This window comes from Wyeomyia smithii, chromosome 2 (genome assembly GCF_029784165.1).
Source record: "Wyeomyia smithii strain HCP4-BCI-WySm-NY-G18 chromosome 2, ASM2978416v1, whole genome shotgun sequence".
Lineage (NCBI taxonomy): Eukaryota > Metazoa > Arthropoda > Insecta > Diptera > Culicidae > Wyeomyia > Wyeomyia smithii.
Genome location: NC_073695.1, coordinates 93,049,317 through 93,071,557, shown reverse-complemented (window position 1 = coordinate 93,071,557; position 22,241 = coordinate 93,049,317). Strand labels below are relative to the sequence as shown.

The 22,241-nt window shown below is 37.3% G+C and overlaps 1 protein-coding gene across 5 annotated transcripts in view; it reads left to right on the top strand.

The window, feature by feature from the left end:
- The window catches only part of LOC129722912 (sphingosine kinase 2-like), a 46,423-nt gene extending 26,117 nt beyond the window's left edge, over positions 1-20,306 (top strand). For all 5 annotated transcript variants that reach the window (XM_055676762.1, XM_055676763.1, XM_055676764.1 and 2 more), the window contains exons 3-4: positions 17,350-17,449; positions 17,514-20,306. In XM_055676762.1, the coding sequence (XP_055532737.1) occupies positions 17,350-17,449; positions 17,514-18,443 (1,030 nt within the window). In that variant the 3' untranslated portion in view covers positions 18,444-20,306. The remainder of the gene's footprint in view (positions 1-17,349; positions 17,450-17,513) is intronic.
- Positions 20,307-22,241: the final 1,935 nt, after the last annotated feature.

Below are 22,241 nucleotides of genomic sequence, written 5' to 3'. Positions count from 1 at the left end.
GTAAACTTACAACTAACTTAATTGCTAACTTATTGGCTATAAAGAGAGCTTATCGTAGCAATTGAGGATTGCAACGATTTTTGTCGAAAATTGTTAATAATTTTATTTGACATAGCTTCTAATGGTTCAACACCAGTAAGTCTATGTAATTCGAGTGTACCAAACCAAGGAGGACGCTTCAAAATCATTTTCAGAATTTTATTCTGAATCCTTTGAAGCGTTTTCTTCCTTGTTGAACAGCAACTTGACCAGATCGGTACAGCATAAAGCATTGCTGGTCTAAAAATTTGTTTGTAAATCAAAAGTTTGTTCTTTAAACAAAGTTTAGAATTCCTGTTAATGAGAGGATATAAACATCTCGTATGTTTGATGCACTTGGCTTGTATACTCTCAATGTGCTCTTTGAAAATAAGTTTTTTATCATAAATTAGTCCCAAGTACTTAACCTTGTCGGACCAACTTAAAATAACCCCATTCATTTTGACAACGTGATTATTGTTTGGCTTGAGGAAAGAAGCCCTAGGCTTATGCGGAAAAATTATCATTTGAGTTTTAGAAGCATTGGGAGAGATTTTCCAGTTTTGCAAGTAGGAAGAAAAAATATCTAAACTTTTCTGCAATCGACTGCATATGACACGAAGACTTTTTCCTTTTACGGAAATGCTTGTGTCATCGCAGAACAATGACTTTGTGCATCCTGGAGGCAAATCAGGAAGATCTGAAGTGAATATGTTGTACAGGACTGGACCCAAGACTGAACCTTGAGGTACACCTGCTCTGACAGGAAATCTATCAGATTTTGAATTCTGATAGACAACCTGCAGAGTTCGATCAGTAAGATAATTTTTTAAAATTTTGATTAGGAAAATTGGAAAATTAAAAGTTTGCAATTTCGCAATCAAACCTTTATGCCAAACACTGTCGAATGCTTTTTCTATGTCTAAAAGAGCAGCTCCAGTGGAATAACCTTCAGATTTGTTAGCTCGTATCATATTAGTAACTCTGAGCAATTGATGAGTTGTGGAATGCCCATGGCGAAATCCAAACTGTTCATTTGCAAAAATTGAATTTTCGTTGATGTGTGACATCATTCTGTTAAGAATAATTCTCTCAAACAGTTTACTTATTGAAGAAAGCAAACTGATTGGTCGATAACTTGAAACTTCAGCTGGGTTCTTATCCGGTTTTAAAATGGGAGTAATTTTTGCATTTTTCCATAATTTGGGAAAATATGCAATTTTGAAGCAGCAATTGAAAATTTTTACTAAAAATTCCATTGTGCTCTCAGGGAGATGTTTGATTAGTATATTAAAGATTCCATCGTCACCAGGTGCTTTCATATTTTTGAAATTTTTAATAATTGATTTAATCTCATTCAAGTTAGTTTCAATTATTTCTGCAGGTAAAAAATTCTGGGAAGAAATTAAATCAAATTGACGTGTGACTTCATTTTCAATTGGACTCACAAAATTCAAATTTGAGTTATGAACACTCTCAAACTGCTGAGCAAGTCTTTGAGCCTTTTGTTCATTGGATACAAGAAAACGTTCACCATCTTTTAAAACTGGAATAGGCTTTGAAGGTTTCTTAAGAATCTTCGACAGCTTCCAAAATGGTTTTGAATATGGTTTCAATTTTTCAACTTTAGTCTCAAAATTTTGATTTCTCAGAAGAGTAAATCTATGTATGTATCTCTTTCTGTAAATCTTTATAAATAGTTTTAAAAACAGGGTCACGAGAACGTTGATATTGACGTCTGCGGACATTTTTCAAACGAATTAGAAGTTGAAGATTTTCGTCAATTATTGGTGAATCAAATTTCACTTGAGCCTTTGGAACAGAATAATTCCTGGCATCAACAATTGCACATTTTAATGCGTCCAAAGCGGAATCAATATTCACTTCGTTTTGCAAATCAAGCTCATTATTGAAATTTCTCTCAATATGAGTTTTGTATCTTTCCCAATTAGCCTTGTTATAATTAAAAACAGAGCTCATAGGGTTTAAAACTGATTCATGTGATAAAGAAAAAGTTATTGGAAGATGATCAGAATCAAAGTCAGCATGTGTGATCAAATCACTACATACATGACTTTGATCTGTCAGCACCAAATCAATTGTTGAAGGGTTTCTTACAGAAGAAAAGCATGTAGGACTATTCGGAGACAAAATAGAATAGTATCCTGAAGAACAATCGTTGAATAAAATTTTGCCATTGGAATTACTTTGAGAATTATTCCATGAACGATGTTTAGCGTTAAAATCGCCGATTATGAAAAATTTCGAACGATTTCTGGTGAGTTTTTGTAAATCACCTTTAAAATAATTTTTGAGCTCGCGTGTGCATTGAAATGGTAAATATGCTGCGGCAATAAATAAAATCCCAAGTTCAGTTTGAACTTCAATTCCCAAAGTTTCAATAACTTTCGTCTCAAGATGGGGAAGAGCACGATGTTTGATTCGGCGATGAATAACAATTGCAACTCCACCGCCGGAACCCTGAATCCTATCATATCTATGAACCACGTAATTGGGATCATATTTTAATTTTATGTTAGGTTTCAAAAATGTTTCAGTAATAATTGCAATATGCACATTATTTACTGTTAAAAAGTTAAAAAGCTCATTCTCATTGGCCTTCAATGAGCGAGCATTCCAATTTAATATTTTAATTGTTTTATTTAAAATCATTGCTAAATTTTAAATTAGAAACAATTTTAATAGTAAAATTTGTGCCTATTTGAATGGCTTCAAACATTGATTTTGCCTGCAACATGGCGTTCATAAGATCGAGCATTGCCTGTTGCAAAAAAGAAAGTTTACCTGCCGTAATAGGCCCCAGGCAGTTGACATTAGAAAAAATATTTTCGGCAGCAATATTAGCTGGAGTGATAGGTGTACAATTATTTTCTAGCCTGTTTTGCTTACCCATATTAACGGTCATTTTCGAACTACCAACACTAGGCGGTATAATGTTCGAACTACCTGTAACCTGTGCATAAGTTAAACGGGTATGCAAAGGAGTAGGTAAACTAGGCGTCACTGGTACGCTTGGAGAATTTTGTTTTGAAGTTGGTTTTAATTGAGAAATTGAATTTTGTTTACCTTGCCTTGCCTTAACAATTGCTAAACGGACTGGGCATTGATAAAAATTTGACATATGGTTGCCGTTACAATTCGCACAGCGAAAATTTTTACTCTCTTTCACAGGACATGTGTCCTTTTTGTGAGAAGAGTCTCCACAATTAAGACATTTTTGGTCCATGTTACAGAATTTGGAACCATGGCCATAACGTTGGCAAGTACGGCATTGGGTGATATGCTTTTCACCTCCGCCATACTTCCTATAAATTTCCCACTTTACACGCACATTATACAAAGCATGTGCTTTTTCAAAAAATTTTAAGTTGTTAACCTCATTGCGGTTAAAATGAATTAAATAATTAACAAGGGAAATTCCAGTTCTCTGACTGTTTTCGCCTCGTGATTTTTGTTTCATTAGAATTACTTGGGTAGGGGCTATGCCAAGTAATTCTGTTAAAGTAAGTTTGATCTCATCAACGGTTTGATCGTTGGTGAGACCTTTCAAGACAACCTTGAACGGCTTGGCGTTCTTGGTGTCATATGTAAAAAATTTGTACATCTTGTCAGTTAAATACTGAACAAGACGATCACGACCCTTTACTGAGTCGGCTAATAAGCGGCATTCACCTCTACGGCCAATTTGATAGGTAACTTTAACGTCAGAAACAAACGTTGAAAGTTCCTTTTTGAATATATTAAATTCAGAAGAAATAGTTACCACAATAGGTGGAACTTTCTCCTTTTTTAAAGATTTTATATTTTGTATAGTTTCATTATTAATAACTTCCATTTCACCAGCTTCTTGCTCAGGCAAAATATCAAAAGGATTGTCACTACAGACACTCGATGTGTCAGAAAGAGATGCCTCTCTTTTCCTCCCCGCAGCGATGCGAGGTTTCTTTTTCCGTCCAGCCATTTCAGGTGATACGAAAAAAGTTAAAACAAATGTTAAATTCAAAAGTAGGTAGTCTTGAGAAAGACTGATGGGAAATAACTTTCAGGTAGTCTTTAAAAGACACACTGACAAAACACAAACTTTGAAGCTATAGGCAGTCAAAGACCAGTCCACAAGCAACCGAAAAAACGTCTGATCTGTAGGACAGTTCAAGACGCACTGATGTTCAAAGACTAAATCAGACAACAGCTTCGCCATGTTGATTTCTGTGTATTTTCGCACGGAGAGTTCACGCGATATTTCATTCTGTTTGACGTTGCCAAGTTGACGTAGATGCTACGTGATAAAACATAGTATGCATCTGATTTTCACGTAGATGTTATGTTTGTCACATAAATTATGCAAAATGACAGAAAATGAATAAGTACAGGAAAATTCACGTAACAATAAAGTGAAAAATATTTTGAGTGTAGGCGTGCGACGGAAATGGCATTTTCGTAAGTAGAGTAATGTAGTTCGTTAATCTTGGAATGATGTTCATGAATCGTGATTGACCGATAAAAAACGAAAAAAAAAACAACTTATGCGCTCATGATGATATACGTTGAATAAACTACGTGTTTCAGATTTTAAGTATTCTATTTCTCCTGTCTCAACTTGCTCGCAATACTGAGCAATTCTGAAAAAAATTAAAAAAACAACCACACGAAATAAGTTTTTGTATATTTGTTGATTCATATTTTCTTTGGAATAAAAAAAATCCTAGTTTCAACACTATCAACCATGATGGGAAGAGCTTACAAAAAGTGATTTCAAGGTGGTCTTTATTGAATATGACTAAATTTCGAAGTTAACCTTTTTTGAGCCATTCTCGCCGAAACCATCCCAATTATACCTTTTTCAAAAAGGATATTTTTGGGTCTGAATGATTGAAAGTAGCGAAAAAATGAGAATCCACTATGGTAGTTCATTTTGATGTACTCCTCAGGCGTCAAACGGTTTTTAAAAAAGTTGGATTTTAAGCCATTCTTGATCCTTTTATTGAGCTGTTTCTCTTGAATTTGTCAATAAACCCTCAGCACGTCGTTTTAAGGAGTAATGACGACAGCTATAACTGGCCATATTTGGCTTGGTAACTAACGTGGCTCGGTGAAGAAGACCATCACTAACCAAGGTGACAAAGTAACCTTCCTTTCCGTTATATTCGTAGATGTAGAGGTAACCTCGATCTCGGTAACAACGATTGTAACACTTCCTTCATTCCTTCCCTAATCGACCGTAAGGACTGAACTAGCTCCGTTATCGATCTCTATACTAAGCGGAAGCTAATGGATTGAAGATGGTGAATTAATCCCAAATAGCCATCTACATGTGATTCTTTGTACAACTTCACTAACTCAGTTCCATCACGGAGGAACAACTACAAAATGTGCGGTCTTCTAAGCTCAAGCTCAAATGGGTAAGAACTTGTGCTATTAAGGGATTTTTCTAAACAATACTGCGCAAACATGTTGACTAAAATTTGATAATCTTTTTCTTCTATCTTCTTTTCTTCTATCTATCTTTCTATATCTATAAATGCGAATGTCTGTCTGTTTTTCTGTCTGTCTGTCTGTTCCCCATAGACTCAAAAACTACTGGACCGATTACCGTAAAAATTTGTACATAGAGGTTTTCGAGTACGGGGAGTAATACTAAAATATTAGTTTTGCTCTATCTCATAAGCGTAGGCAAGGAGAGGGGGGGGGTGTGAATGTGTGGTTAATGAACGTGCAAACTTCTTCCCCAAATATATGTCAAGATGTTTTTGATTCTGAGATATAGTTTTGCGACGTTACTGTATCATGTTAGACCTTTCTGTATCTCAGAGGTGTTGCAAGGATGAGAGGGGGGGAGGGAGGCGAACGATGTCAATCTTTGATGAATTGAAAACTGATGGATCGATCAGCATTAAATTCGGTATGTAGAATCTATAGTAGCTGATGTATTTCAACGACTTTGAATTTTTTTGAATGTACGTTTCAATAACTTTAAATTATATCCAGCTCATAAGTATGTGAAGAAAAAAGCGGGGAGCAGGAGATAGCAACAGCAGATTTTTGCGTTGTAAACTTCTATACGCCAAACATGAACACTCCTAAACATCAAACATGATCACTATGTTATCCTGTATAGATGGTTTCTCAAATACGAAGTATATTCCCGTGATCAGCGATGCCAACCTTTTGAAAAAAAAACTGGGAAAATTTAAAATAGAAAACTGGAGAAAACGGGATATTTAAATTTTAGGCTTTCACAGAAATTTGTTTTATTTTAAGTTGAAAAATGTTGCACTACATATTGCATGTAAACAAGAAGGGTGATAGGGAATTTTTTCCTGATGGGGATTATAGTCAGTAGTGTATTTGAAATTTTGAAGGTGTGAGTGGAGTTCGAATAAAATTTAACAACCGCGTGGCAATGCACAAAATACTGAAAAGATCATACATTAAGGGAATGAATTCAATAAATGTGGTGACGGATAAAAAACTGGATAAAATTGGTGCAATTTTTGAAAAACTGGAAATATTCAATCCTTAGCTGTATCGCTGGCGTTTTCGAAAAAACTGGAGATATCCAGGAAAAACGGGAGGGTTGACAACGCTGCCCGTGATATTGATTTTTCTGTATCCCAGTGGCGTAGTTAAAAACTGTCCAATAGTTCATCTTGAAAATTTGTATTTAGGGGTGTTCGCGTATCGGACATGTTTCTTTAATAATATTGTTGCTTCATTTCACTAGCGTGTGCAAAGGGGGGGGGGTTTAAATTTGCCGTATTGAAAAGTATTGATCGTTAATTTTTATCATCATTTAAATTTAATTGCAAGGTGTTTCAAGCCTAATGGGTGTTTTCATGATATGGGTTTCCAACGTATTTCATTCAACCAATTGGAAAATTAGTTACGCCTCCATCTATATCCGGATAAATTGTAATGTTATGACGTGAACTATTCGTCTAAAGATCCCATTTTTAAATTCGAAGTGGCAACTTCCGCTTGCTAGAAAACAGCCTAAAACATTCCATATGACGATTCCCGGTTGCCGAAAATGACCACAGTATGGTTATTTTTGATATCAAAATAAAAGCCAGCGGCCGTACACCAGCTCCACAGATCAGTTTAAAAACAAAAATGACAACTACCGATTTCTGGAAAGCAATCCATAATGACCGAGCACCACCCAATATGGGTATTCCTTAATCGAAAGAGGCCAAGAGTTCTGATATCAACTTAAGAGGCCGTTCCGAAATCCAAGGTGGTGACCTCCGGGGTCTAAAAATCACCAAAAACCACCCAAAATGGTTATTTATCTAAGCGAGAAATAGGTCAGGAAAGACCGCTGTCGCCATTTTTTATTCCGAAGTGGCATCTTAAAATCTGGAATTGCAACGTCGAGTTGCTGGAAAATAACTAAAAATACCCAGAGATCGGAAATTAGATCCAGGCGCCATTTAAAAATCTAAAATGGCGATATCCGTCTTTCGAAAATGACCGAATAATTGGGCGGTATTTATTGGTCCAATCAATCCAAGATGCTGTTATCCGGTTTTTGGATGACATCCAAAAATGATTAGTGAAAGTTATTAACATAAATATATTGGTGCAATATCATTCAATTATTGAAAAGGAGTAATTTACAGCTTTTTGTAGTTCTACGTCAAATTTGCGGTCGTGGCTTTACTATTGATTTAACTGATTCTGAACATTTTTATTACCCCACTTTATCTTTTAAAGTTTATTTTATAATGATATAAATAAATGTTTACCACCCAACGTTAACAGGTTGAGATAGTTACCAGAATAAATGGATACCCTTTCTATTTGTAAAACAAAAAACACTTCCTCAATTATTTTGAATCGAAATATTCGATTTCGTTTTGTTTACATTTGGCACCTCAGCCCTTTTTCACGTGCTGCTAGATTCAAGATTAAGACAATGCCGAATCTATCCCTGGCTAAAATAAATATGCTAGAATTCCCGAAAGCATAAAACCCGGAACTTTTTCGAAACATGCTCCAGGAGGCCTGCTTTTGGGCTTTTATCCGAAAATTAAAATTTACAACTAATACTAATACAAATGAAAACTCATAATGGTTTGATTTTCAATGTTTCTTTTATATGAATGTAATCAAATGTAAATTTATGAGATTTTATTTACTACATGGTAATATTGATATATGTTTGAAATTATGGCACATTTAGGAGATACATAATTGTCGTCATGCACGCAGCAACGCGGCCCGGGTATCAGCTCGAAAGTCGCGATAGTTTTTGTGAGCTTCCATCACGTTGAATTCTACAAAACCTCGACAAATATCTTACACATACTCGCAATAGTGGTATTTCTAATAATAGAAGTGCGAAATACAGCATACAAATCTTTTATGATTGCTCTATTACGTGTTTTACGCGTCTACTTGAATTCTCATATTTCCAGAGCTTTGGATGCATAAAACTTTTTCCTCTTTTCAAATGTGATATCACAACATAAAATGAGAAGAAGTCGAATGTTAACATTAACCTAATAATTACGTTGAAAATAGTGTGTTTTGTTTTGTTTCTCAATGCTTGTGTGTTCAAAAACTGCGCGTTTTCTTTACTCAAAATTTATTATTGTTGGGGGTTTTGAGGTTTTTAGCACAATATTTTATTATGGGCTTTTAGCACTCCATCACGGTTTTAGCAGGGCCGGATTTTGGTGATGGGGGCCCGGGGCAGATATTGTTGTGGGGTCCTCTTGTCTTAAAACATTTAGTGGTAATCGTGAAATGGAAGGTGACGACCAAAAACAGATCCTCACCTTGGCCTGGCCTGTCTATTTCATCTGGCCTAGGACTCTAGGGCCCCAGAGTAGCGATTTACGATATGCCATTGCACTCGATTCAAGGCTGCTCTTCGTCGTTATTCAGAACCATTTTGGCTGGGCTTTCGTTCGACATCCTTGCGACATGCCCAGCCCACCGTAGTCTACCGATTTTAGCCATATGGGCCATAGTAGGTTCCCCCGGCAACTGATATAACACTTTCTGGACCTTAACTGTAATTATCGGTCGGTGTATTGGACGTCGTCACCTTCGGGACCCTTATTTAGACACAAGATCAATACGATAAACAAGACATGTAATTATGATGATGGGAAAAATAAACGTATAGGGTAGATAATATATTTTGGACAGGCTGGGTACATTATCAGCATTTATTGCGTAATTAAAGCATATAATCTCCATACCAACATTTTAAACCAATATCTGAATTGTCGTTTTCAACGCTGTATGGTAATCTAGACAAAATGTTTCAAAATTACAGAAAAAATCATAATTTTGAATCTGTTGACTCAAGACTTCCATTTTTCAGTCAAAATCAAGAGGAACAGAGGAAAACCGATTGTACTTCAAGAAGCTATAAATCTGAATAAAACAGAAACACCGTCAAATTAGTTGACTTACCGCACTTTTATTAGGTTAACACACATTTTTGTTTACTTACTACTCTTTGAAAATCATTCAAAACTCATAAATTTGTACTGTCCAAAATGTATTAAAAAAAATGGGAAGAAATATATTTTGGACATCATTTTGATCTGTGAAACAAAAAAAAAGAGGCAAAGTTCACATTGCCAGGCAAGCGCTTTGTTCATTTTAACGATGACACCCCGTTAAGCATACAGACGCGAGGCATACGGACGCGAGGCATAGTACGCTAGGCATAATGGACAGCAGGCATACGGACACGAGGCATATGGACGCGAGGCCGAATGGATGCGAGGCCGAATGGACGCGAGGCCGAATGGACGCGAGGCCGAATGGACGCGAGGCCGAATGGATACAAGGCCGAAAGGACACAAGGTCAAGGGGAAGTGATGCGGAATATGTTATTATCGCCATCATCATCACAGCATTCAATAACATGTATTTCGCTTCAAAGTGTCATTTGAAAAGCAATACACTCGCGGCCTTCGGCCAACTCGCTGTTCGGGCAAATGCTGTCCTTACTCGCTACCGCTCGTTCGGACTTAACTAAGGGAAGAAAACTCTGTTTGAGTAGACCTAGCAAACCAGTAGATCAGTCGTTTGGGTGAGAGAGGCCGCCGCTTCCGACGGCGGGTCGGCGGCCGGCTCGGACTGCGGAAACCACGGCGGCTTAGTGCCGCCTCGTTTCCTTGCCCTCGATTATGCGTCTTCGCCGCATGATTTCAAGAAAAGTATTATACTCAACTTAAACTCTTTAGGAATATAATAACACCTGAACTACATAATTGGATCTCATGCGATCATACAACATCGCATTCGGCCTCGCGTCCATTCGGCCTTGCGTCCATTCGGCCATGCGTCCATTCGGCCTTGCGTCCATTCGGCCTCGCGTCCATTTGGCCTTGTGTCCATTCGGCCTCGCGTCCGTTATGCCTTTTGGCAGTATGCCTCGTATCCATTATGCCTCACATCCATTATGCCTCGCGTCTGTATGCCTAGCATACTATGCCTAACATCCATATGCCTTGCGTCCATATGCCTCGTGTCCCGTCTTCCATTTTAACAGCTCATTGTTTACCGTCTTTACCGATTGAAGTTACCTTGGTGTTATATAATCTCAAAAAGGATTACGCAAAGAAAAACTACTCAAATTTTGAGGCTCCGTGAGTATTTTGAACCCTTATACCGCTCCCCTTACTACACCGCTGCATGTTTTTTAAAATTCAAAATGTATCGTTCAATAGGTACCACGTACACACCACCTCAACTGGTGGACAGTATACAAAAAAGGCGTTTGGTGAAAAAAAAATAATCCAAACGACATTTACAGAGTTTTTATATATAAGGATGCACTCGTGCGCGGTAGATTACAGTTAAGGAGGCGGGTGTGGTTGGTATTGGTCTTGAATGATCCAAATCTTGTCCATGTTGTATATCAATGAAACATTTCCTTAAATGCGTTAAAATATAGAAAAAATATCAGATGTCCAAAATGTATGCAAGAATATCTCAGGTGTCCAAAATATATTTTGGACAATGTCCACAATATATTTTGCCTGTCCAAAATATATTTAGAATTCCTTTCGAAAATTATGTTCTATTAGAAGCATCTCCTGATAATATTGTGGGGTGTCATGCTCATTTGATTAATGATACTTGTGGTGTTGTTTGCATGCTTTCTGATACCTTTTTTATGTTTATTTGATAGAGATATTTACAATTTCATCTGAATGACTCCTTAGCCTGTCCAAAATACATAACTTACCCTAACTCGTGATTTATTCCTCGTCTCCATGTCTTGCACCCCACCGTAGATCGTACGCAGCACCTTACGTTCGAAAACCCTAAGGGCATACTGGTCCTCCACGAGCAAGTCCATGTTTCATGGCCGTAGAGCAGCGGTTCTCAACCTTTTTCTGTCCGCGTACCCCTTGGTGATATTTTCCAAATCAATTATACCCCCTGGCTTGGAATGTTCTCGCAGAGTGGGAGAGAGTAGTGGTAGATCAGGCTGTGGCAATCTAGTTTAGGTTTCAAATTAAACTATGATCTGTTTGAATGCTTCATTCATGTTATAAGAGCAAGTTTGAACAACAAATAAAGTATTGTAAAAAAATTGCTTTGTTCGCCGTTACTGATTCTTCTTCCGCGTACCCCAGGTTGAGAACCGCTGCCGTAGAGGATTAACAAGTCAGTGGCTGTTCGAAGCTCGATTTCGGAAAGTGATCTGAATGGCAAGGTAAACTCAATACTCACTTAATTTTATGAATGTATCTTAACCCTCGGTAAAATCACTATAAAACATTATTAAATTTTTCAAGTATTCATTGAAGCTTTTTAGAGGTTCAACTGAAGCCTGTCTAAAGGCGGCACTGGGCCCTAGAGGGTTAAAGCATTTTTTCCAATGGTGGTGTCAAATTTGAAATCGGTGGTTGCAACCTTGCCCAAAAACACATTTTTCTGATAAAATCCAAGATGGTGGCGAGATCCAAGATGGCGGCCAGTTTTTTTTACTTCAAATGAAAGCGCTATCATTTTCCTTTGAAACGACGTTGCTGGTTGTAGGGAATTCAATGACAAATTCAAGAGAAATAAATTAATTTCCTACAAATTTTCTAAAAACAACAGCTTAACAGCTTTGCGCCCGAGGGGTTCATCAAGTTGAACTAACTAAGGTATTTTTCTCATTTTTCCACTACATTCAATCATTCAGACACAAAAGTATCCTTTTTTGAAGACCTCATATCACCAGTGGGCCGGTTTCAGCGAGAATTGCTCAGATGGTCAACATTGTGGAGCTGCGAATTTTGTACATCGGAGCGTTTTCTGCAGTCCAAAGTAAGCGCGATTTCCGGCCATAATGTGTTTTTTATCTCTCTGTTAGTATCGTTGTCGGCGGTCACTAGTGCACCTAATTACACAAACTCATCTGCCACCTCGATTTCGTCCCCTTTATTAGAATACGTAGCGGGATGCTAATAGAGTTTTCTGTCGAGTTTCTACTTCTCATGTATTTTGTCTTCGACGTGTTTCCTTATGACTTGGCCTACCCGATAGGCATCTGCCTAAAATCTGCTGTATGTTTTCGCCAACGTCCGAAGTTGCGTGCATGTCAATGTCGTTGGCAAAGCCAAGTGACTGGCTGGACCTGAAGATCGTACCACTTGTGTATATCCCCGCTCTTCTATTAACACCTTCCATGGTAATGTTGAAAAGCAGACAACCTGCCGCAACCCTCTTCGAGATTTGAAAGGACTCGAGAACATCCCCCAAACTGCACTGTATTTTTCAATTTATCCATCGTCGCTCTGACCGATCGCGCTATATTTTCGGGGGAGCCCGTGCATAATTTGTCATAGCTGATCTCGTTCGATAGTCCCATATGCTGCTCTGAAGTCGATGAACAATTGGTGCGTGGTTACATTGCGTACTCACGAGTACTCGGAGGTCTGGTAGCTTTCTTCGGCAGGTTTTTGCATAAGATTGCTGCAGACAACCTGTCGAAGAAACCACTGATAAAGGTATACAAACCTCAGTTGTCTCATTTTGATAACATTTTTTATAAAAACTGGAACAACTATACGGCCGTTCCAAGCATATCTGTCCCATGTTCTATGGAAACCTTATGGACGCTGGGACAGTTATGCTTGGAACGGCAGTATATGAACGGCAATTTATATTCTGACATCAACATAAATTCTAAACTTTGTTTAAAGAAAAAAAAATTTGATACACAAACATTTTTTCAAGCCAGCAATGATTTATGCTGTATCAAGTTGTTGTTCAACAAAAAAGAAAACGCTGTAAAAATTCCTATGAATGATAAGCCCTAATTGCAAAAGCAAACAATTCCTAACAATCAAAAATACGCATTCTAATAGTGAGTAAAAACTGATTTTCCGAGCTTTTGTTTCCCAAAAAAACTAAAGGAAAAGAATATTTTTGGATAAACCAAATTAAATACATCTCAAAATATTTGTCAGTAAGTAATTGCGACACAGCCTGCGTTTGTTTTTGAGTTAAAGTGAAGCGTGAAGTGTGAAAAAATATCTTTCTCGTGTAGAACGCTTACTGCTGCAGTCGTTACTGCAAATTTAATTCACAATTAGCACCTCAAATTTAGCACTCTTCGAAAATATTGAAAGGAAGGCTGAAGTGAGCAACCACACCCGCCTGAACTTGCACAGCTGGAGCTATCGAATACTGGCGATTATCAAGGATATGCTAATAAATTTGTAATGCTAGCTAAAATATTCTAGTGCTGCACGAGCAATAACTTTATTGGTGCTACGAATTAATTTTCTTATTTTTTATTTGAGTATCGTAGAAATTTACTTCTGGTTCTCAGCAAATGTGTATACAATGTACTGTTTTCAGTAAATGATATACGTGTTTTGGTAAAATGATAAAAACCCTCGTTGAATTGATTACACGTCCCGAGTGAAAATCCGACGTAATCTATACTCTAGAGTAGCCTTATATCTTGCCGATTTTTATCTTTCGCCAGGCGGATTTGTGAAGGTCGTTTTAATTTTGTTTACGAATGAATCGAATGGTAATGGCACATTGGAAAGCGAACGTAAAGAGAACTCTGTCGTCCATCGTTAGTCAAAGTGCGATAAAACCGTTAAGTCGATTCGATGTTGCATCAAGTCAGAGTTTAAGCTAGACCGGGGATTTTCCAGAGGTGTACGTCTAACCCGCGCCGAACGAAAACGTGACTCATGTGAAATTTCTAGGTTTATAGTAATCAACCAAACGGATTCCATTTATTTTACCGTTGTTCTTTTTTGTACTTTAAGCACGTACTGGTTTAAGCTATATCACAACGATCTGTAAATTCAGTCAACGATTATTGGAGTAATTATTTCTCCCTCAATTCTTAGTGTCAGTATTCCAATATATAAGTGACCACTAGTGGAACAAATTTATACTAGTAATAAATGCCATTTATTTTCTATCTCACCAACACGTTTCTCACCGTAGATTCCAATATTTTTCAGTTGAAATTTAATGGCAACAGGGATTCGTCTTGCTTGCTGATTATAAACACATGGATATGTTAATTTAGACATCGCTAGCATTTCCAGACGATTCCAGATTGTGACGTGGTTCGTTAGCAAGTGTCAATTTTTAAACTCAAACCTGTGTCAATAAGAGATTTTTACAGTGAAGATCGTTCGGATTTAAAGTATTGGTTATAAACGGTAAAACAGAGTGATTTACTAGGATTGAATAACCGTATTTAATTTTGCTCGCTATAAATAATAGCAGCAGCTTGTAATTGTTTACACGTACCTTTCGCACGTGTAATTTCACTCAAGAATGCATACAAGACTGCATATAGTTCCAGCGAGAAACTTTTCCACTGGCCCAAAATAAAAATTTTCCAAATAAAATTTAAGATTGTTGCAATCGGATATTTTTTTTTCGCTTTTGTCGGCAAGTGAATTTTTCATGAGAATCAAATTAAACTCTATCTTTATTACCATGTATCGAAAGAAAAAGAGAGATCATTCCGACTGTTTAATTATGAATTTTACGATGTTTTTTTAAACTGACTTTAAATTTTCAATCACTGTGCACTATTTTCACCAGTTTAGATTTGGTTTAGTTGACGAAATGTGATCACCTAGAAGAGGATATTATTTCAACATGTTAATTATAAATACATGCTTATTGAGGTGTCTTTCCTTGCCCATCATAAAGTCGTGAATAACCGAACGTTTGCTTACCTTCTTTTCGAGTCGCATTAGAATAATGGCATGTATTCGAAATCAGTATTAGTTTCAACTATTTGTACAAATACAAATAATCATGAGTTTCTCAGTTCAGCCATAATGTAAGTTTCTACGGAACAAACATAGATAGAAGGTCACATTTTTTCAAGGCCAACTGAAAAGTTTCGTTAATGGTAAGGTATTTGCAGTAAATTCGAACCGATACAACCGGGCAAAGAAATTGTTCAAAATTTGAATGAAACGTTTTAGAAACAAACTTCGTGACCACGTTGGGTTGCACACTCAGTAGCTCAGAAGCACCCAAAATTCTTAAGCTTATGAAGTCTGACTGATATTAACTTTCAGAGTCCAACCTTTTATAATATCTGTTCTGTTATTTATGGTACCAGTCGGTTCAACGAATTAGAAAGTCCAAAACTAAACGTTTGTTTATCGTATAGAATAATTGTTTTACTAATTCTACAATCTGACTCTAGCAATAAGTTAGGTGACGGTCAACTGTCGACCCGAAATTTAGGCCCACGATGATGAATTTCATTAGACCAGCATCAATTAAATTGTCAATTAAACGTCTCTAAATATAAATTTTAAATTTTTCTAAAGCATGAAGCAGAAACAATCATCACCTCAGCAATTGGTAGGTTATCTTCAAACTAGAGATCTTTAAACTAGATCTTTTCGGTATGGCATGAGGTTTTAGAAATTCACAGCTCAACTAGATAAAGATAAACAAACTTAGAGAAACGGCTACACTTTTGAAAATATAAAACGAATTACGATGAGACATAAATTACGCTTTTGTGTATGAGTTTAACGTTTCATTATACATATATTAGCACACACATACACTTTCCATCGCATTTCGTTAACGCCAGAGCTCATTGCTTGCTTCCATTCATTGCCCCCACTTGCAGTAGCCTTGCGAATTAATAACAGAAATACGACCAAACTGGTCTTTACGTTAATTTGCCCCATACTGGTGGCCAGAAGAAAGACAGCGGATAAATCTTCGCTGCCGATTTTTTTTTCTCGCTCGCCTTGAAAAGTCTGTGTTATTTTCCCAGCTAGCCGCCTATTTCTTCAGGGCCAGCGGGATTGCAAGTTAACCGGCTGTGTGCAGTTGCAATGCACGCGTAAGATTGAAGTTGTGCACCTATGTATTGACAGATTCATTTGCGGAAAAGTAAACAATCTACAGTTGTTCTCCAAGTCATATTACTACTTTACCACTAAACCTAGGTGCGAATTTTTAATGAATTAATGTAATCTAAATTTAAACTGAGACAACAGACTTTTTCCGGAACGCGTTTTTTGTGTGATACCCCCGGATTTATTTAGATGGCATCATTCAATACGGTTCGCTACAGTTAGGTATGAATACATGTGGTCACGCGTTAGGTGATGATAGTGATTTACTCCAAAGCTGCCCTAGGGCAATGTAGTCACGACACACCTGTGGTGGTAAACTGAAGATACATGACGCATATATTTTTAGATTCATTCTAATTTTTTTATTTACCCTTGATTTAATTCTGCTAATTGTTATAAATTTATAATTGCGGATGGATCATTTCCAATGTAAACGCGACCTCTTATTTAGCCGTCACGCTGCCTTTTAGTATGCTTGGAGCAATGTCATCAGCAGTTCCGTGTCACGCAAATTCTCTGCTTGCGAACACTGTGCGTGTTATTCTAAGCACAACTATCGTAACTTCATTTGCATTAGCTTGTTTGTAACCACGGCGAACCTATTATCTAGGATCCACATGGAGGTTCTTGAAAAAAGCCCGTGTCGACAAGTTGTTTATGGTTGTCTTGGGAAACATGATAGAATGGATTTTTTCCTGTTTTGAATGACCGTTTTCGCGACCCTTACAATGCTTGAATGAAATTTTGTGTTGGTTGAATATGGCATGCTAACATTCTGAAGTCATGACCTGGTTTTTGAACGTCAATCTTCAATTCGGCGTGATAACGATTTAACTCGACAATGTTAGAGTTTGATATATGAGAGATTCATTAGTGTAAAGATTTAACCCATTTCTCCCATCATTACTATTCGTTATCTAGAAACACGAGACAGCAAGAATTAATGTTGTTTTTTATTCGCTATTTCCAGTGAACCGTTTGAGACGAAACCGATCCTAGCATCAGCTTTAATGGTAGTTAAAGGAAAACATTCCATGCTAGATATAGTTAGAGTGGAGACACGCTCTCAAGTAAGTGTTTGGCAATCATCGAGAGGCAAGCTTAGTGTTATTTATGCTATTTTGTCCCTTATAGATAATGTTCTCATTTCTTTCGGTTGGCTGGGGACTTATATCGGATATCGACATCGAAAGCGAACGACTGCGAGCCATCGGAGGTCAACGGTTCACAATATGGTCCGTCCATCGGTTAATCAGCCTACGCACCTATCAGGGCAAGGTGTCCTACATTCCGGCACTAGTTAGTCTTAATCGGTCCAACTCACTGCCACAGGACGGAACCGCAGGGGGTGCTGAACTCGGCGGAGTTGGCCTGTTGAAACATAGTATAAGTTATAACACCACGCTGGATTGCAACGACTGCCGATCGGGATCCAACGATGATAGCCATACTAACTGTGATGCTTGCGATACGAACTTTAGCGATGTTCTCACGTTGGAAACAAGCAGTAACTTGGACACGTTCCGGCCACGTATCGACAGCTGGTATTCAGCAAACTCTCGCAAAAGTACCTATTTCTCCACGGTGGATAGTGTTTATGAAAGTGATCGAGCTTCCAATGATGGGACACAAGTCGGTAATAATGTAGTTAGAATGTTCGGACCGCCGTCACGCATTCCAGCATTAACGGCTCCTGTACCGGACACTTGGAAGACAGTTTCCGGAGACTTTGTAATGGCTCACGCCGCTTATCAGAGTCATTTGAGTACGGAATGCTTCTTTGCGCCACGTTCTAAGCTCAATGACGGAGTTATATGGCTTTTGATCATAAGGGCAGGAGTGAGTCGATCCCAATTACTCTCTTTTATGTTGGGATTAGGTAGTGGAACCCACATTCCAACTCAAGAAAATGAGTATATTAAAATGATACCAGTAACAGCATTCCGAATTGAACCAAGCAGTGGTAGCACTGGTCATATGACTGTAGACGGTGAACGGGTAGAGTACGGGCCAATTCAGGCGGAGATTTTTCCTAGCTTAGCCAAAGTTATGGTCCCCAAATGATGCTGAGGGATTGTAGTGTAGCAGAAACAGAGCGCACATTTTTTGTTTGTTACAATGTCTTTACAGTGAATGTAAAACTATATAAAAGCACAGTCTCGTTTCGTTGAGCAGTTGATAATTGGTTCCACTAGTTTAGTTGAGTTTAAGGGTATTTTCATGAAAGTACCCGCTAGATGAATGTATTTGATTTTGAACATTTCGTCTCCTGTGAATTCAAAGTTACTTGATTGCGTGACGTAAAAAAGTCATAATTAGTTCAGAAATTCAAATGTCAACTTAAAACCAACACATTAATAGTAACTAAAAAGCAATTATACTAAAAATAAAAGAAGTAGATTCATACCCAGTTCATGATAATTATCATCTACCTTTTATAATCTCCATTGAACCAGTACAACCGGCAACTAGTACGTCAAAAATAGTAACTATATACTTGCACCACAGAACTTTTCACAGCGTTAAGAAAAAAAAAACATGTGGTGTTTAGTTTACCTAATAAGTACGGTAGAGAGTTAGTGAAAAATTGATATAATATTGATATATGATTACCGTGAATGGACCAGTATTGAGTAAACTCAAAAATAGTTCCACTACACAACTAATTAGAAAGTTTGTACTCCATTAATTTAGATACATTTTGTTATGCAGTTGAAACATAAATTACTGATAATTCGAATGATTATCTCGTACATCCGTTGACAGCTTCGTTTATCATATATTGTTAATCGTGTGTTATCACTTGTTTTTGGAGTCATGGTGCAAATGTAAAACTGCGTCAGATATTCATATTTAATTTTTAAGCTTAAGATTGTAGTGTGTAGAAGCCACCACGTGGTCGACTACGAAGTTTCATTGGCACAAGATTCGGAAATAGTTAATGCGTTACCTATGAAAACACTGTCTTATGTTGTCATTGCCATAACAAACATGAGAATACGCATGAACTATTACTGAGCGGTATGAATTTGTCATCCCAGATGGTCTCGAGGTATGATGCTGGCCTAACAAGCCAGTCGTCGTAGGTTCGAGTCTCGTCTCGGGAGAGACTGTTAGTGTCAGTAGGATCGTAGCGCTAGCCCCGCAATTGTCCTGTACACTAAATAGTCGGCTGCGAAGTCTGTGTATAAATAAACAGAGGTCAAGTTCCGAATCGGAATGTAGCACCAAGGGAAAAAAATGCTTTTGAAAATTCGAAATCGACCACGTGGTGGCTCGAAGTCGGCCTTAACGTAGTGTCAAATACTTGGTAGTATTTAGTTACTGTAAAAACTGTTATTGTTTCATTTTTTATAATTATTTCAAGGTTGCGCACTAAACGGAACTGTTTGAAGACTGGTACTTTCATGGTATAAACATCAAACTAACCCAAAATGGTTGTAAATTTTAGCCAAATATTTCGGAATAGAGGAAAAATCATTCTTGTCCAAACTTAAAAATAAAAACTTACTACTACTTCGAGATGTTTCGGTAGTTTACCTGGTCATTCAAAACGTTAGTCATTATACTTCATATTGTCCCTTGTTTGTTTTTTTCTTATTTTATAATCTAGTCTGTAATTTAGGGTTTCTTTAACGCTTGTTGCGAACTACTGCTAGTTGTAAAAATCTTCCACCACAGCTTGAAAGGTTGAAAATGTTGTGAAATTCGATTTCATGAAAGTAATTCGTTAACTAATGAAATAGTGTAATCATCGTTTGTACAGTTGGGTTAGAAAATTTAGTAAAAGTTTCTAAAGATCAAGTTATATTACATTTTGTTTATTATACACTTCGACTATCTAGTGGCGCAGTAGTCAATAGCAGTTGAAAGTGAAAGGCACAAGAAAAAATAAATACAGTACATTTTAACCGCATTTCTAACAAATTGACTGTTGTAACCACTTTTATGTTCTTAAATAGAGAAATACACTCCTAACCATGAATATTTCTCCGTTTTAGTCGTGCTAGAGACACTGTTTTAAAACGGATCAGTATAATTTCGATCATGTCCCAGACTACAGGTGTAGCTATATCAATTAAGGTGAAACCACATACATAAGACATACGTAACACTGGCGTTTTTTTTCTGGTACACGTTGCCCCATAGTACTCCGTACCTCGTCCTGTCCAAACTGCTCGACAAATAATGAACAAAATCAATTTCTTTTTCTCGGCCTTATCGAACCCCAAAGAAAAACTTATTAGGAACTGTCAAAAAGTTATTTACAAAATTAATACAGCATTTTTCGAGTAGGAACGAGACAAATGCGCGGCTGCACAGGTACACTGCCTTAAAAAACAACTCAAACAGTGTTTTTATTCAGAGTGTTGTACCATTCGAGTAGTTCATTTTGTACCAACTTTTTTGAAAGATTTCTTCCTGAGTGTTACATATCCGGACTACTTCGTGATAAGGGCGAATCCTTGCTTGTTTTCCTAACTAGTTTCGCCCTAATCACGAAGTAGTCCGGATATGTCTTATGTATGTGGTACATTCGAGTAGTTAATTTTGTACCAACTTTTTCGGGAGATTTCTTCCTGAGTGTTACGTATGTCTTATGTATGTGGTTCACCCACATACTTAAGACATACGTAACATCGGCGTTTTTTTCTGGTACACGTTGCCCCATAGTACTCCGTACCTCGCCCTGTCAAACTGCTCGATAAATAATGAACAAAATGAATTTTCTTTTTCTCGGCCTTATCGAGCCCCAAAGAAAATCCCATAAGGAACTGTCAAAAAATTATTTACAAAATCAATGCAGCATTTTTCGAGTAGGAACGAGACAAATGCAGGGCTGGGCAGGTACACTGCCTTCAAAGACAACTCAAACAAAGTTTTTTTTACAGAGGTTGGTACTTTCGAGTAGTTCATTTTGTGCCAACTTTTTTGGAAGATTTCTTCCTGAGTGTTACGTATGTCTTATGTATGTGGTTCACCCATGTACCACTGTAAATGTAGCGATTTAAAGTGATTTTTACTCTTCAAAAATTGAAGGACAATGATATAAGATTTTAAAAAGTCACGTTTTGCTCAGAAAATTACACCACTTACATAAGACATACATGACACTGACGTTTTTTCTGGTACACGTTGCCCCACAGTACTCCGTACCCCGTCCTGTCTAACTGCTCGACAAATAATGAACAAAATGAATTTTCTATTTCTTGGCTTTATCGAGCGAGCCCCAAAGAATATCTCATAAGGAACTGTCAAAAAGTTATTTACAAAATCAATGCAGCATTTTTTGAGTAGGAACGAGACAAACGTAGGGCTGCGCAGGTACACTGCCTTCAAAAACAACTCAAACAGTGATTTTATTCAGAGTGCGGTACCGAGTAGTTCATTTTGTACCAACTTTTTTGAAAGATTTCTTCCTGAGTGTTACGTATGTCTTATGTATGTGTTGGTAATGTTTGTGAGATCTTGCTTGGAGAACTCTATACCAAGTAACAGTGAATGACAATGAACTCATGTCCTGGGGTGACATTGCGCATTTCGTTTCGAGCAACTCGAACAAAACTAAATGTTCGCTTGGAGGCGTTATGTTTCGTTTTGACGTAGAACTACGTCTCTCAGGAAGTGCGGCTATACATAGGAATGTAAAATGAAAATTCAGAACCGGAAGAAGTGAAAAATATGTCCAATTTCAAATGCTAATAAATTGGTTAGTTTTCGATGGATTTCCTCCGTTATTGTAGCAATAGATTTAAAAATCTTCTAAGATTCCTCCCAAATGCAGAAAGTTGTAATTTTATTTTTCGGACTATTGTACTATTGAAAATTAACAAACCTTGTCAACACGCAAAATTCGACTTC